This window comes from Argiope bruennichi, chromosome 11 (assembly GCF_947563725.1).
Source record: "Argiope bruennichi chromosome 11, qqArgBrue1.1, whole genome shotgun sequence".
NCBI classification, from domain to species: Eukaryota; Metazoa; Arthropoda; class Arachnida; order Araneae; family Araneidae; genus Argiope; species Argiope bruennichi.
This window is the reverse complement of record NC_079161.1, coordinates 11,074,836-11,091,467: the sequence shown is the minus strand read 5'-3', so window position 1 is coordinate 11,091,467 and position 16,632 is coordinate 11,074,836. Positions and strand designations below refer to the sequence as shown.

The 16,632-nt window shown below is 33.1% G+C and overlaps 1 protein-coding gene and 1 pseudogene across 2 annotated transcripts in view; both read right to left on the bottom strand.

Annotated features, from left to right (window-relative positions):
- The window catches only part of LOC129956902 (carbonic anhydrase 1-like), a 92,301-nt gene that overhangs the window by 18,884 nt on the left and 56,785 nt on the right, over positions 1-16,632 (bottom strand). For both annotated transcript variants that reach the window (XM_056068914.1, XM_056068915.1), the window contains exon 2: positions 1,185-1,376. In XM_056068914.1, coding sequence (XP_055924889.1) covers positions 1,185-1,376 — 192 coding nt within the window. The remainder of the gene's footprint in view (positions 1-1,184; positions 1,377-16,632) is intronic.
- On the bottom strand, positions 5,574-5,667 carry LOC129957972 (U6 spliceosomal RNA; annotated as a pseudogene).

Sequence of the window (16,632 nt, the reverse complement as noted above, 5' to 3'; positions counted from 1 at the left end):
CTTAATTTCTTGTTTTAATTCATTCTTGCCAATAAAGTTAAAACTATAATGAGATTTCTACTGAATTTTAACTAATGTTAAAATATTTTTTTTAATTGAAATTAACCTTTTTTGATCATGATATTAAAAAAAAAAAAAAAATGTTTGGTATAATTCAGTTTTAATGGCGACTAAAAAGCGACAAGAAAAAATTTCCCTAAATTATAAAAATATACTCAAGTGCATTATTATTTATTACGAAAAATTTTGAACATGCGAATCACATGCTATATAGTTTGACGATTGAAATCGCCGAATTGGCGAAATGTTTTCTTGGCGCTTTTTGTTTGCCGCCACAAACAAAAATTACCGCTTGTTACCATTTACTTTTGTTGTTTGCAGGGAGGAAATCAATGCCTCAGTAAACCCTACTAACTTGTGTACATGATTCGAGAACAACAGTGGGGTCGGCGAGAAAAAAATGAGCAGGGAACGAGGCCCTTTAGTTACCTATATCAATGCTTTTAAATGTTATGCTGGAATTCAATCCATAAAAACATGCAATCGTGTGTTTTTACCAATCATTAATTCCGCAGCAGGAGTTCCACTTCCGCTTTTATTTCGTCATATATACACATTTGAATTCGCAGTAAACTGATTCTATTGAATTTATGTTTTTCAGATTATTGAACAAAGTGAAATATTTTTTTTTAATACTTTTCATATTAACCATTTAACCGCCTGAAAACTCAATACTCTGAGCGAACAAATCAGGTGTCAAAGGGGGCTAGTTTCATAAAAAGCAGCTAAATTTGTTGTTAATCTAAGTCTAATGTTATAATAAATTTTGGTATTTATTTTCACGGATCCCGGGTTGGCTAGGCGACATTAAGTTTACGCCAAGCTCAATCAAGCATAAGATGCCATGCTAAGATTTCGCCAAGGTTGACGACTTTTTTTTCTCGCTTTTTCCTTTTTGCGATTTATTAGGAAGCCTTAAAAATACACACGCACCTGAATTTAGGACTTTATACATTTTAAAAGATACTTTCCCAAAAAGTTCCAGCGACAAAGAAAAATAAATTATGAGGTGTACGGAAGCGAAAATGTTAATTAAACTGTTGTATCGATACATTATTTTTTTTAAAAAAATTGAACAGAATAATATTTTATTATTTATTGATTATTAATAAATGATAACTCACCCGAATCATTTCCCTGAACATCGACCCGCCATCCGCAGCCCGTGTTGACGATGGTTTTGCAGATGCCGGGCCCGTATTTCCAGGTGAGGGGAGTGTCATAAGATCTGGATTGAATGGATGACGTCACGATGTCCACAGGAGATTGGTGCTGGCCACCAGCCTGGGGGTACTTAGAGGGCCATGTGTCTGGACCTAAGGGGAAAAAAAAAAGAATAATTAGAACATTAACTTCTACTTTTGATCAAAATACAATTAATCCTTTATGGGGCACTGGGATATTCCATCCTATCATTAAAACAGACCACCACCCCTCTATTTTAGCCTTATAAAAACAAGGACCTTTTTACCAATTCCGTCAATGAATAATATGAATAGGTTTTAAAAGCCGACAGCTCATGAATTATTTTTCAATTTTTAAGTTGTAGCGGTTATAGAATTTTTCTACCTTCTCTTTTGATACAACAGATGGCGTTACTTTATTAACATCAAATATATTTCTCATGATCCTTCTTGGGGGTCATTATTAGATAGCATTCAAAGTGAGTGTCGTGTATTTTCGTGTTTGTTTTTGTTTTGTGAAATGAGGAACTTAGAACATCATTAAATAACTGTTCCTGAAATTCATTTATTGTTTTCATCTATCTCATAATAAAGTCAAAGAGTATTGTCCCTCTACAAAGTCATAAAAACATAGTTTTTTTTTTAAATTTTATTTTCCTCAAACAAAAGTTTTATTTCATTTTTTAAATTTATGTTCTCAGGAGCAAAATTTGTTTTATGGCGCACAAAAAAAAAAAAAAAAAAAAAAAAAATACTCGTTTATATTTATGAGCGATATGCTTCGGTTTCCAACTTTTTTTTCAGAGAGTAATACATTTTTTTAAATTAAGATACCATTTATAATGAATAGATTTCTCAAATTTACAAATTATATTTATTATTTTTTAATTTTAAAAATATCAAAATGAACATAAATTTATTGTAATTATTGAAAATTTCACACTTATGATAACTTGATGATGATTTAATTTTGAACTGTTTTCTCTGGACCATAAAGATAAGTGATTATAAACTTGTATAAACATTATAATATAGATAGTTTTAGATAAAAAAAAAAAAACTACAGTTTTATAATGGAAATATTGAATTATTTTTATATATGCTAAATTTTATTTAAAGAAAAATTCCTATGCGTTAACAAAAACAACAATACTGATTGTTTATGATACTTACAACATTCAAATCCATTAAACTAATTGATACAAATAATTAATAATTTTGGAAAATGGGGAAAGAGAGTTCATGAAACATCTTTCCATTAAATAAAGGATAAACCTTTGATAATTAATTAAAAGCAAAGATTCAGTGTTGATTTAAAGCCCTTTCATAAGAATTTTTTTTCTCAGTTCCAATTAAATTCTTATATCTTAATACGTCATAATAGCTTTTCTTTTTAGAAAAAAAAAAATGAATCCGATTATTGAAATTTTGCTCAAGTCATTATTGATTTTCTATTCTCTCCACCAACTTATTCCTTATTTCTGTTTTCTTCCAATTTATTCATTATCTTTTAGAATTACATATGCAGTAAAAATAGGCAGGATTAACTTATGAAACCACAAAAATTCTTTTCACAAAAACTGTGATAAACAATTACATAACGAGATTGTCACACAAAAGTTCGAACAATGAAATTTCCTTACTGCAGGTATATCAAACGTATAATTTGCTCCTAGGAAACATTTCAACATTTTTTCCAAAAGGACCTTGGAAGAAGTGGAGGGGGCGGGGGGTTCTTTTAGTATTTGTGTTTTTTAAGAGAAAAAATATTCAATGGTATTCTTTTGTGAAAATAAAAACAGTGCCTACATATTGTATTGTAAACGAAAGAAATTGAGAAAACTTATTTTACGAATTGACATTTAAGAGAATTTGTTGTAGTAAAGATTTTTATCGCATATAAATGGCAACCAAATATCTTTCTTTTTGGGGGGGGGGAGGGTAATTACTCAGATCTTACCAGATTATTTACCAGACCGAAGTAACAAATACCTCAACATCTCATTTTGAATAGGCTTCTTAATCAATTTTTTAAACTTAGTTTAGAGAGTAATTTTGTAATTTCATGAGAATTAATTTTCTTAATAATTCTGATGAGCTAATGAAGTAAATTTAAAAAAAAAAGATTAATACTAGTTACTTTTAAAATATAATTACAAATTTTTTTTTATCTTTCCGAGATGTGGGAATGCAATAAATAAGTAATATAGAGAGTAAGTGTTGAAATCGACAAAAATGTCAACGTCGAAATTTTGACGTAATTTAGACCTCTCTGAAATCATAAAGATCATATTTCGAAATTACATCTTTCTGTGAAGAAGGGGAAAAAGCCATAATTAGTTAGTTAGGCACAATTTGTTACGCAGTTTTCACACTAAGATTGCAATTTTTTAAAAAATTTTTAGAGGAAATATGTGAGAAATAGTTTTGCCTGTTTCAACGTGTCCATATGAATATGATAACTGGAAATTTCAACAAACATTATGAAAGAGATTTAGCATAGTGCTTATCAATAGAACTGAAAATATGTTCCAAAGTTTGAACCAAATCTGCAATGCTATTCGTGAGTACAGGGAAGCGGGCATTCACATACGCAAAGCTATATATTTCAATCTTTGTATATGATCATTATATGAACATTGCAAAACTTATTTGACCGTATTTTATTGAAAAAAAATAAACAAAATAAAAGAAACTTGGTTTTACTTAGAATATTTAACGTACATATCAAATTTTGGAGCCAATAGCTACAACCAGAAGTCAAAAATAAATAATCGATTATCTTACTTAAACTAATGGAAGTGGTCTCTGAAATTTTCTTGTGCAACCACTAATAAATATCCATTGGCGAACAATAGTTACGAAAGAGTTTATTAAAGTGCGTTTTTTGGCGATTAATCCTGGCGCTTTTTGGCGATTTATCCTCAAATAATACACAAGTACTAGAAAACTGAATGCATATTTTGGATGCCTTTTTTCTGATCGACTGAAAACCAAAATATGAAGCCTAGCAATAATTGTAATGACAAGATCAAATACCAAATTTTATTTATTTAAGTCTGCGTTTTTGAGTTATCGTCTTTATATGTTTGTGAAAGCACAGATGATAGAGAGTCAATTTTATTCCAAATTTAGCAGTTATATACACTTTAGATGTTAAATCTGTATAAATTTTGTTTTAAAATTATGGCATTAACTTACGTTATTATAATTCCTTTTAATGGACTACGTTTAAAATGTGATAGAAACCTACAAATTTAAGCTAGAGACTACAGACTAAATTCCATTCGCTTATCTCAAAGCATTACAAAGCTTTCGATTACGATACTGAAGACTACAATACTTCCCTTTGTGTGCTTTTTATATGAGAAGGTAAAAATGAAGCTTAGCGCCAAATGTAATTTATTGTGTAAAATATAGGGGAGATTACATACCAAATTTCATTCGTTTATCTCAAAGCATTACATAGCTTTTGATTACGATACTGACAACTACAATACACATAACTCTTTGTGTACTTTGTAACGACAAAGTAAAAATGAAGCTTAAAATCAAAAGTAATTTATTGTATAAAATATAGGGGAGACAACAAAGCAAATTTCATCCGTTTACCTGAAATCTTTACAATACTTTCGATTACGTTTACAATACTTTTGATTTGTGTGCTTTGTATACGAGAATTGGTTCGGTTCCGTTTTGGTGTTTAATGGCGCAAAAGTCTTCTATGGCTCTGGTTAAAAATTTGAGAAGCGGCATCAATGCCATAAATGCTTTTAAATGGGAAAAGAAAAAATGCAAAAAATACGAATGTAAATCAGATATAAGAAAAGAATGGAATAACTTTTAAGAAAGTAAAAATATTTGAGTGGTATGTTTCACCCACCAAGTCTTGCATGGTTAAAGACGATGATTTACATAATTGCATACGGTAAGATTTAAAAGCAGGACATTCGATTAAAATATGGTTTACAATAAAATCAATCTGACACGTGGGGCACCTAGATGCCCGTTCCCTAAAAAGGAGATGCTTATAGGTGAAACGTGTGTGTCCTATATGGAGTTGAGTCAGTTTGAAAACCAACTCTCGTCTTGTTTGCCAATGGATTCTAAAACCCGCCGCGCTTGCATTAGGATGAGTTTAATTCGACAAAGTAGAAATAAGAGGAAAGAGATGTTTATATCTAGCAATAAAGTTAATTCCGGTTTAGTATTGCTTACATCCTTCCGCGTCTAACCCCTTAGTGAGACAGAATCGTCGAAAAGTGGTCGTCTCAGTATACTGAAACTGAACAGTATGGGAAGAACAGACCTGATATCAATGGAAGGTTTAAAAATGCGCAATGCTTCGCAACTTTGCGCAGGGGCCGTGCTAATCTTCTCTGTATCATTCCATTTTTAGTACATGTCCTACCGAAGCGAGTATTTCGTATACGCGGAAGTAAAAATAAAGCTAAACATAAAACGTGAATTAGCGTGTAAATATTCAAGAAAATATTAGGGAGAACACCTTTAGTAAATAAAGGTGAGACTAGTCTGTAAAACAAGTTATAAAAAGAATTCATTACACAATTACAATCAAGTAAACGACCCCCTAAACGGTTACATGATCACGATTTCAACACAATACCCCGAACCATTTCAGAATCGCAATTTTCCTCACTGCCAGCTAAGCAAACGTGTCATTTACACACTGAAAGCGTTTCCTCGTACCTTTCAGAACAAGTCCTTGGAAGGGGGTGGGGGGAATCTTCCTTTCAGTAAAAGCGTTCCATAGAGGACTAGCAGTATTCAATTTGTGAAAAGAAAAGCCCCGAGGCATGAAAAAAGAAGAAGCGCTTCTTAAAAGAGAGGAAAGCTCTTCAGCAGACAGCGGGCGAGCGTCGTCCCTTCCTTAATCCCATTAGCTACTTCGCTGTCAAAAGAATCTGCCAACTCATCATCTCGCATCAAAAAAAATTATCAGAATAAATAAGAGTGACAATAAAAATTCGCGCTTTCAAGTCTTCATTCTATTACGAGCGTTACCAATCGCATTTTCCCGTTTCAGACGAATATTTCGCGTTCCTGGACAGTCGTAAGAATAAATGCCACCGTTCGTCTTAAATAAATATTATAATCGCGTTGTAAGATTAAATATAAGCCTTAAGCTTCATTTTGAAGAATACTTTTTTCTCTTCATGGTTCACGGTCTTTCAGTTTACATTTTTTTAAACTAAATTTATACTTTGCAGGAAATAAAATACAAAAGAATCATGAAAAATTTGAACGGAATTTAAATAAATATTAAAGGTTTTAGTAAAAAAAAAAAAAAAAAAAAAAACCATTTATAAAATTATGTCAGAGATTAACATAAATATTTTATTAGATCTATAACTTTTCTCAAGGCCGATTTTAAACCATTAAACAGATAGTGAAATTAATCCAAAAAAGGTACGCAATGTGTGTGTGTGTGTGTACATATGTAGTTAATAGTATCTGAAAATCGAATCGAATCCAACGAATTCGAACCGAAACTTGACACAGTACTACAACTGTAGTCACAAGTTTAGTTAGTTATATTAACGTCCCGTTTTAAAGCAATACTAATTACTTTGGGGGTGAGCTGGTAACTTTGAGCCACGGTCAGATGACGAGGACGACATCTGAGTTGGTACCCCCTCTCCAAACTTCCGCACCACACCAGTGGGAGGAAGTTTAGCCTCGACGGATTTAACGTGCGCCAGGCCCTCTTACATGAATATTCTTCGCTGGAATCGGGCCTCGAACTTGAAACCATCCGATTCTGAAGCCGAGACCTTACCACCAGGCCATACGAATTTCATTGAATGTTTTTACAACTGCATTAAATTCAACGCTTTGCGTACTAATTAACGGACTAACAAAATATTACTAAATATGTTCTGGAAATGTTTTGTGTCATCAATTAAAGGAATGAAGATATAAAATTAATCAAGAAATAGGCTTTTAATAGAGAACTTAATAGATCGCTATTACCAGATGGGCAATAGTTAACTTGCTTACAAAAACTGATGTTCATATTTTCCAAGAATATATTTTCATAATTTAAGAATCAATTTTATTTACTTATAAATTACCTTTTTAATGATATCAGTTTTGTTTCCGCAGAATTTTTCTCTTCATTTTATTAGTATTTTTTTATTTGAATTTGATACACAATATGAGACAATGTTTTTAAATGCTATGATCGAATTCAAACTCATCCATCAAAGCATTCAATCGCATATTGCTGTCAATCTTTAACTATGTTGTAAGATTTTCACTTCCACATTTATTTCGTAATCCATATTGTTACGGATTTCCCTCTATCACTATTAATCCATCGGGTTCGTTTGCTTGTGTGTATTTAGTGGTTGTGTATGGTATGAAGATGAACACAGCACAAAGATCAATCCTTTCAGTAGACGAACACACAACACGTTTATTGACACTACGACACACAGGACAGCACAAAGACGACAACTATCTACAGCATGGAGAAGACAATTATCTTCAGTCGAGACGGGCACACAGCAGCACACAACAAGACTCTACTGAAGACAGTAGCGCACAGCTTAGTTCAGCACTAGCTTGATTCCATCGCTGCTCTGCTAATCTCTGGAAGACCCGTTGTTTACCGTCGATTCCGACTACCACCCCGGCAGCTGCAGACTGCCTCCTTTTATAGGCCTCAGGAGGCGGGGCTAGAAGCCTCTCAACCAATCAGGAACGTTCGAGGCGTATCTCGGTTCCTAATGGAAGGATCGGGAAAATTCTCGATGTTTCGGGTATAATCTATTTTGGCGCCAAAGTCGCCGCCAAGTCGCCAAATGGTCGCTAAGTTTGTCGCCAAGCTCTGGGACCTCCGACTCGACACACGGACTCCGTCCAATACAGATGACTGTAAAACAGTCTTTCTGATGATGGAACCAACTATGCTGGGAAGCAGCATCACAGATTCGTAACAATATGTTACTGCTAAATTGAAGAAAACAATTAATCTGCAGATTAGTTAGCTAATCTGCGCATTAAGTAGGATTATCCGTTAAAGTGCAGAAAACTTTCATTTCTCAAACTACCAAGGTAATTTGCGAATTATGTCGATAATCTGTCAAACTACATACTCGGTACTCGTTAAAGTGAAAATAAGATCTTTTCTGGAATAAAGCAACGTTTCTGTAGGCTTAAATTAAATGTTGTCTTTAATTTATTTTTTAAACTCTAAAGAATCAATTTAAAACAGTAGAACAATCAACGCATTAGTTGATAGAATCAATCATCCATCAAGTGAAAAGCTTCAATATACAAAGAATCAAATTTTTAACATATTATTGCAATTAAGGAAATGGATTTGTGAAATATGTGATAAAATTATGCTTTCTTATTAGTGCAATCCAAAGACTGGCGACATTTTGAGCCGCCAATTGAGGAGTAGGGAAAGGAAACGAGAGAAATAAATGTTTGAACTTTAACGGTTTTCGAGCTTTAACAGTAACATATACACTTTTCAATTTGCAGGTAGCTGATTTAATTTAATTCATAATTTTCAATAACATCAAATGCGAAAGTGAAATGTTTTTAAAAAATATATATTCCAAAAATAATTTAACAGCCTAAAAAGCCAATATACTGGGCGAACAAAAGGGTCGCCAAAAGGCGGCCATTATCTAATCCTAATAATTCTTTGATCTTTGTTTATGCAGCATAAAATACCCTTCTCCGACGTTAAGAACTTTTATTCAAGACATTCATTCGTTATGGCAACAATCATGGAACCAGCAGATAAATAATAAATTGCGTAGCATAAAACCAACAATTACATCCTGGCCCTCTCATCCAATGCGTGAGCTCGATGTCAAACTGACTAGACTCCGCATTGGTCATACTCGTATTACTCACAAATATCTTCTATTTGGTAACCCAGTTCCTCTCTGTTCGAGATGCCAAGTGCTTTTAACGATTCGTCATATTTTTATTCAATGTCCTGATTTTAATTTTCATCGTTTACGGTATTTTAACTCCTCATCACTAGACATGCCATCACTGTTGGGAGAGAATCCTCACAAAAACCTTTTTAAATTCATTAGGATAATTGGTATTTATAATTCCATTTAAACTCCATAATTTTAAATTTGTTCAATATTCCACCGTTTCGTTTTAATTCTAACGTCGATTTTTAATGCATCTTTTATTCTTATTAAAAAATTTTTTTAGGTTGTATTAGAAAAAAAAATTATTAACCATACGTCTGGCGCAGTATAGGCTATTCTGGCTCTTGTGCCAATAAAACAACCAACAACCTAATAATTCTAGCGCAATAAAATTTTATTGCGGAAACTTATAATTATATAAAGAAAGAAATTTAATCCACCCTCCTCATAATAATACGAGGATCGGGAAAAGCACAATAATTTACCCCTCGTACCATTGTCCTTGCCACAGTTGATTAACATGATGGATACAAAATCCGTCACACGCAACCCGCATTGAAAACAAATTAAAACAGAAGAGCACGCGAATTATAAAATTTAAACACCAATAAAATAAACTATTGCATTTGGTTAGCACACATTTCCATTTAAAATGTCATAACAATGGAGAGAAAGAACAGCGGCGCAACCAATAAACATTTTAAACCAACCACCGCGTTCCAATTGAAACATTTTGAGATACTCAATAAAAGTCAAAATGACAGCAGCTCGCTCGGCGAATGGCTCATTATCCGCCGCCAATAAAAGGCCTCTTAAATGTTCTTATTGCATTTCGACGTGAAAAAGTCTCGCTCAACAATGGACAATTAGAGGGGATTTCGGAATGAGCAAAAGGCTTGTTATTTGCAATGGAAGCCTTTATGCTACCGAGAAAGATTTCGATGCTCTGTTGCGCATGTCAGTGAAAATAAATAGAAAATCTATGATTAAACGTAACGTTAACTTAAGGAACAGAATGAAGATAATAAAGTTCCAACTTTCTAAAAAGAAAAAAGAATTATTCTATTCGATTTGATAAATATGAAAATGTTTTTACCTCATTTAAAAATTAAAGTTAACAAATGCATTAACCTATGACAACATTTTTAAATGACCGAAGTTACGACAAAGATTTCAAAAAATCCGCAAAAGCTGTCTTTTCAAAACATTCTCGCAATAAAGGTGTACTTCTGAGCTGTTACACGCAAACAAACAACAGCACGGATAAAAGGATTATTTATCGAAGCCTTCAACACAAAATGGCTGACATCGAATATATAAAATTGAATTTTTGTTTGTTTTGTATTTTATGCGCTGCCGTACTGTTTACCTGATGGCGATAAAAGATGCCAACTTATTGCTTTGAACCTAGAAAATCCTTGTTTCTCACATGGTCATTTGTATATTGGATGCTCACGAGTTGGACAGCCAAGAAATTTGTTTTTACTGAAGACCGAAAAAAAATATTGTTTACCCTAAAGTATACTTGAATAATACAGTCAAAAAATAGAATAAATATTATTCGTATTTCTCCTTTACATATCATTCAATTTCAATGAATGTATTCATTGCCGACAAGAAAATAAATATCAATCTTTCTATCATTCCTAATTAAACAGGACAGCTATTTTAAATTTCAAACGATATTTCCAAAATTATTTCTTCTGCGGCAGCAACGCGCCGGATACAAGCTAGTCGAAAAATGCTAAAGTCGACTATGTAAAAGTCGACTAAAAATGCTAAAAGGAATTTTGAGTTTTTTTTTTTTTTTTTGAACATTTAGTTACATTGTCATTTTATTTATTTATTTGGTCGTGTGACTATTTTAAGCCAAATTTTTGCGCAGTAGCTTCTGAGGGTAAAGACCCCTGAGCACCCGAAGACAGAAGTCCGACTTCTAGCTCATATGAAGATAGCACACACACACACGCCTGCACAACCCCCTTTTTACAGGGTGGGGGGGTCATTCACGCACCTCACAGAGAGAACACAAGGAAAAGAACAACCATGCCCGAACCAGGACTCGAACGCCTAGATCACGGACCATGGACGCCTAGATCACGGGGAAGACACGCTACCCCTAGGCCAGGACGTCGGCGTCATTTTAATTTAATTGAGATGTAAAGCTGACGGCTTTTGATCCAAGGAGTGATATGTCTTATCGTTAAAACCTCTGAATTTCCATCTTTAATGTTTCGAATTATTTTTACATTTTAACACAAAGTCAACGTATTGAAAGCAAAGGGAAATGTTCTTTTTCTATTTTTCTTGTAAACTATCCGCACCCATTAACTATAAAATAATCAAAACCTAACCCGATTGCCTTATGTTTTAAAATGTGGTTCATTTTAAGATTGATTTCGTTACATACTGAAAGAATCTAATACCTCATTCATCGATTCAATCTGTAAATTAAAGCAAATGAATGACACTGGAGTACATACCAAATTTCATTTATATAGTTAGTTGAATTTTATTACGTTCATGAATACTAAAGCAAGTGGGCAGTCAACACCTTTGCTTATTCATATAATTCTGGGAGTAAAATGCAACCTGCCAAATCTCATCCATTTAACGCCTTGCATTATCTAATTATCATTGGAAAGATCGGATTCCAAATCTCATTGTCCGATTTTGGGATTACAGATACAAGTTCGATCACAGACAGATATACAGGGCGGTTATAATTAAACTTCCCCTATAAACAGCATCATAAAACGCAAATGGGTGGACGGATTGCAACGAAATTTAGTATATGGACTAAGCACGAGGTGCGCTCACAGAATTTCGAAAAAAAGTTCCAAAATGTCCACCAGAGGGTGGTTTTTCTGGAAAAACTTTAAATTTAACACAATAAACGACCAAAACGGAATACAGAAACAATATTAACAACACAGAAGAAAAATTATGAGTAATAAAATGTAAAACCGGGAAAAGCTGTCAGTTCTAGGAAAAAATGTCGAGATTTGCATACTTGCAAAGAAGATGATCTTTTATGCAAAACAAGTTAGGGTAAGAAACCTTTGCAGTCGTTGTCATGTTTTATGTCGATGTTTCCGGTTATAATGATGATGGTATCTAGTTGTGATGGTGTTGCAAAGTTGAATAACTTACAGAACTCCGATAACGCTTCATGTGCGAAGACCACAACTGATCAGTTACGATCTGCTGTTTAACACACTGTCCATAGACTTGAAATTTTGCAGGTGAATGAGGGTGATGACATGAAGCACCTTTCCCTACATCGCCCTGGGCACGATTAACAACTGCTCCTCTTGTGCAATTTTATAATAATCTGTTCTTGTTTCTGCAAACTGAACGTACTGTTATTTTTTCCTTATCTTTACTTATGACAAAGCGATCAGAAACTAGTCAATAAATGTTAATATTGTTTCTGTTTTGGTCGTTTTATTGAATTAATGTTTTTTCGGAAAAGGCACCCTCTCATAGACATTTTGGAACTAAAAATTGTTTTTCGAAATTCCGGGAGCGCACCTCGTGTTTAGTCTACACACCAAATTCCGTTACAATCCGTAACTACGTGTCACATTGGAAACTCTCGATTGCACGGTCCATCCTAAAGACAATTTAGAATGAATTCTTCATCATGTATATCGCAATTCACAGATATCATGCCAGCCTATGAACACAATTATAGATAAATGATAATTGCTTTAAAAGTAAATTCTCAACTATAATTTTCATCAAATCCAACCATATACATCAGCAATGAAAAATTCACGCCTTGAATTTTAAATTTCTAGAAAATAAAATAACATTCGCAAAAAAAAAAAAAAAAAAAAAAAATGGAATGGACTTCTATGATGTCTAAAAAGATGTTTTCTTTCTTGATATGTGCCAACACGTCATTTTTTTTTTTTCCTAATGCAAGAGGCAAAGGGATTCCAAAATTAAATCGGAGCTGTGCACCTCATATAAGCATGCACTGACCTCATTACCCAGCTGATTCTGTAAACATGACATAACTATATGATCATCTCCCTGAAATTTTCTCATCTGCTTAAAAAAATGCGTCATCCCCTGCAAAAAAAAAAAAAAAAAAAGCAAACTTTGGGCATGAAAGCGAACTCCGGAGTCCTCAGGTTTCTATTTTCGAAAACCCGCACATTACCGCTTTGGGATTAGTAATATTGCGCTCCAAGCGAATGCAGAGCGAATATATACAGTGCGCGAAAAAAGTATAAGGACAACATGTAATTGCATGAAAATATGCTTTATTTCCATTTCACCTAAATGAACTTTTTATATTTCTTACTTCTGCTGCATAATTTTGTGATAACACTTATACCACATAAAAAACATAAATTTTGTAAAATCAATATTTTGAAGCTAAATTAACATTAAAGGAAATACGGAAAAAATTATAAAGGACATGTTGTAAAATACTTAAAAAATGTTTCAATAATTAAGAAGACTACCTTTTTTTTCAATCACTTGAATAAGCCGAGAGGTCATAGATCCTGAAAGATCTTTTAAAATGTCCACAGATATTTTTTCCCAAGCGTCTTTGATAGCGACGACAAGATCTTGTGTACATTGATACTGTGTGCCGTTTTTATGAACTTCTCGGGCTAGAAGTCCCCATAAGTTTTCGATTGGATTAAGATCGGGACTTCTCGCCGGCCAATCAAGTAAATTTACAGAATTAGCTTCAAACCAGAGTTTTGCACTCGTAGAAACGTGTATCGAAGCATTATACTGCTGAAAAATATAGTCCCCTGAAGTAATTAATGGCGCTTCAGGTAACAAACTTTCACCTAACATATCAACGTACCTGCCCGAATTCATTTTACGGTTGATAAATACAATTGGAGTGGTTCCATTTGCCACAAAAGCGCCCCATACCATAACCGAGCCACCATATTGACGCCTAGAAAACACTTCTTTGGTCTTTCGCAGATCATACTAAAAATAACGAAAACCATCAGGTTCATCAAGATTGAACTTTTTTTCATCCGAAAAAATTACATCATTCCACTTTTGACCAAGGGAAATGTACTTTTTGGCAAAGTAAACTCCTCTTTTCTTGTGATGATTTGTAAGAGGGGGGCGTGACACTAATTTTCCATAAAAAACTTCAGGATGTTTACTCAAAACATTTAGAACAGTCCTTGTTGAGCATGGTAAACTCAAATTTTGTCTAACTTCATTTGCGGTTTCTCTTTTCTCGCAAGCTCTCCTTACAATCATTCTTTTTTGTCAACGAGTGAGAATTTCTGGTCTCCCAGTTTGCTTCTTCATACCATACATCCCAGGATTTTTTAGAAAATTATAAACCACCGTTTTAGATCTCTTGATTCTTTTTGAAATTTCCCATCCACTTAATCCACATTCTCGAAAAGAAACATTTTTTCCTTTTTCAGAGTCAGAAAGTTGAGTTCCTTTGGGCATCGTTTAAAAATTCACACTGAAAGTCGCCGAGTGGGAAATTCTTTTCGCAAATGAATCTTTTGACTCGGAATTGTCATTTTATGCTTTCAAATATGCAAATTTTTAAATAATTACTGGAGAAAAAGCAATGTCCTTATACTTTTTCCGTTTTCATTTAGGTTTGAAAATCAAAATTTAAATTTTAGCAGATTTAAAATTGAAAATTTTAATTACTTTACGCATAAAATATTTTAGTTTTACTTCTATTTTTGCTGCAAAAATTTGCATACGATTCTGTAAACAAGGCTTCTAGAATTGGCGATTTTTCGCGTGTTCTTATAATTTTTTCGGCCACTGTATTTTGAATGCCTCATCTGAGTTATCGCCTAACAACTAAGACCAAAATGTAATACAGAACAGTAATTTTAAAACAAGATTGCTCACCAAATGTCATTTACCTAAAAAGTTGCCTTTTCGAGTTATCATGTTGATCTTATGAAAGCAAACTGACCGATGGTCAACTCATTTGTTGATTTAATTCCAAATACTGATGCGGGTGATTTTAATTATTTCTTCGTATTTTGTCATTAACATCCTCTCTTTGTAAACGAACTGACAAACTCATTTCCTATGATTATTTCATTCCATATTTAATAAAAATGTTCAAATATAACGTTAAGACAACACACCGAATTTCATCCGTCTAGCCTAGTAAGTTTCGTTGTTATCGTCTTTACAGATATAAGTATGAAAACATATTTGTTCGGCTTTCAGGAAGGTAAAATCATCAAAATCTCGGGGCCGAATTTTTTAACGATCACATTTTCTCTTTTTATACTTACAAGAAATCAATAAAAATTTGTACACAAATAATTCGAGTTCGATAGTTTTTTTTTTTTTTTTTGCAAACTGATCCTTGCAGCATACAGCGGTACCACAGACATGCGCGATAATGCAATAACATCTACCCTCATCCATCTGATTCGTGTAGCAGGAAATAAATTATTCCAACGAGGAAGTTACAGTACTAATAAACGTCTCGAGGAACATCATTTCTCGGATTACAGATGATGCAAAGTAATGGCAGTTCGAAAGAGGAAAAAGAAAAAGCACACGCACGCAGAAAGATGTTTGCTTTCTCTTCTGACAATCTCTGTACCAGCTGTACGGCTTCCAAGACTTCTCGTCGATCTCAACTTGAAATTAATTTATCGGAATTAAAGAGCAAAAGTTTCAGAATAAAAAAAAAGTGAAAATTAGGAAGCAAATAATTCAGTTATGGTTAAAAATTACAGAACTAAATTAAATAATTATTCAATTTAATTAAATTCAATGCTTCAAATAAAAATTATTAAGATCAAAGACTTCAAATGACAATGGTGCATCCATGCTAAGTAGTCAAAAGCGTGAATAAATCAAGTTTGAATTTAAATAACAACATAAAGTAAATGGATAAAAAAACACAAATAAAATTTCTCAAAATTATATATTTCAAATTTAGTTTCTGTTGGTATGATTTCTTAACAAAAATTTCTTTCCATATTCTTAAAATATCTTTATAATATTTATAGACAAAGCAAAGATCAGATAGAGTGAGAGGGATTATTTCCCCAAAACTTCCATCATACTCACTAATAAAGGTTAATTTGTGTTTCAGAGGCATTTTTTCCAAACAAATAGAAACCAAAATTTGACATAAAATTATAACTGTAACCACAAAATCACATATTTTATTTGATATATTGATGTCACCGTGTTTATGAGATCGCATTTGCATGTTTCTGAAAGTATGGATCGATAAATGTTCAACCCCTATGCAGATTTGGCTCAAAAAATGCCAACATAATAAATGTTAAATCTGTATTCCGAATTTCATCCATCTAGATCTCTTCGTTTTCCAGTTATTGTGTTAACTTGTATTCGAACAGCCGGAGAGACGTACTTCCACTGAAAGGTTTTCGCTTCAAATATGACAGAAATCCACAAATCTAATGTCAAGTCCATATACAAAATCCAACCTATCTAGCTCA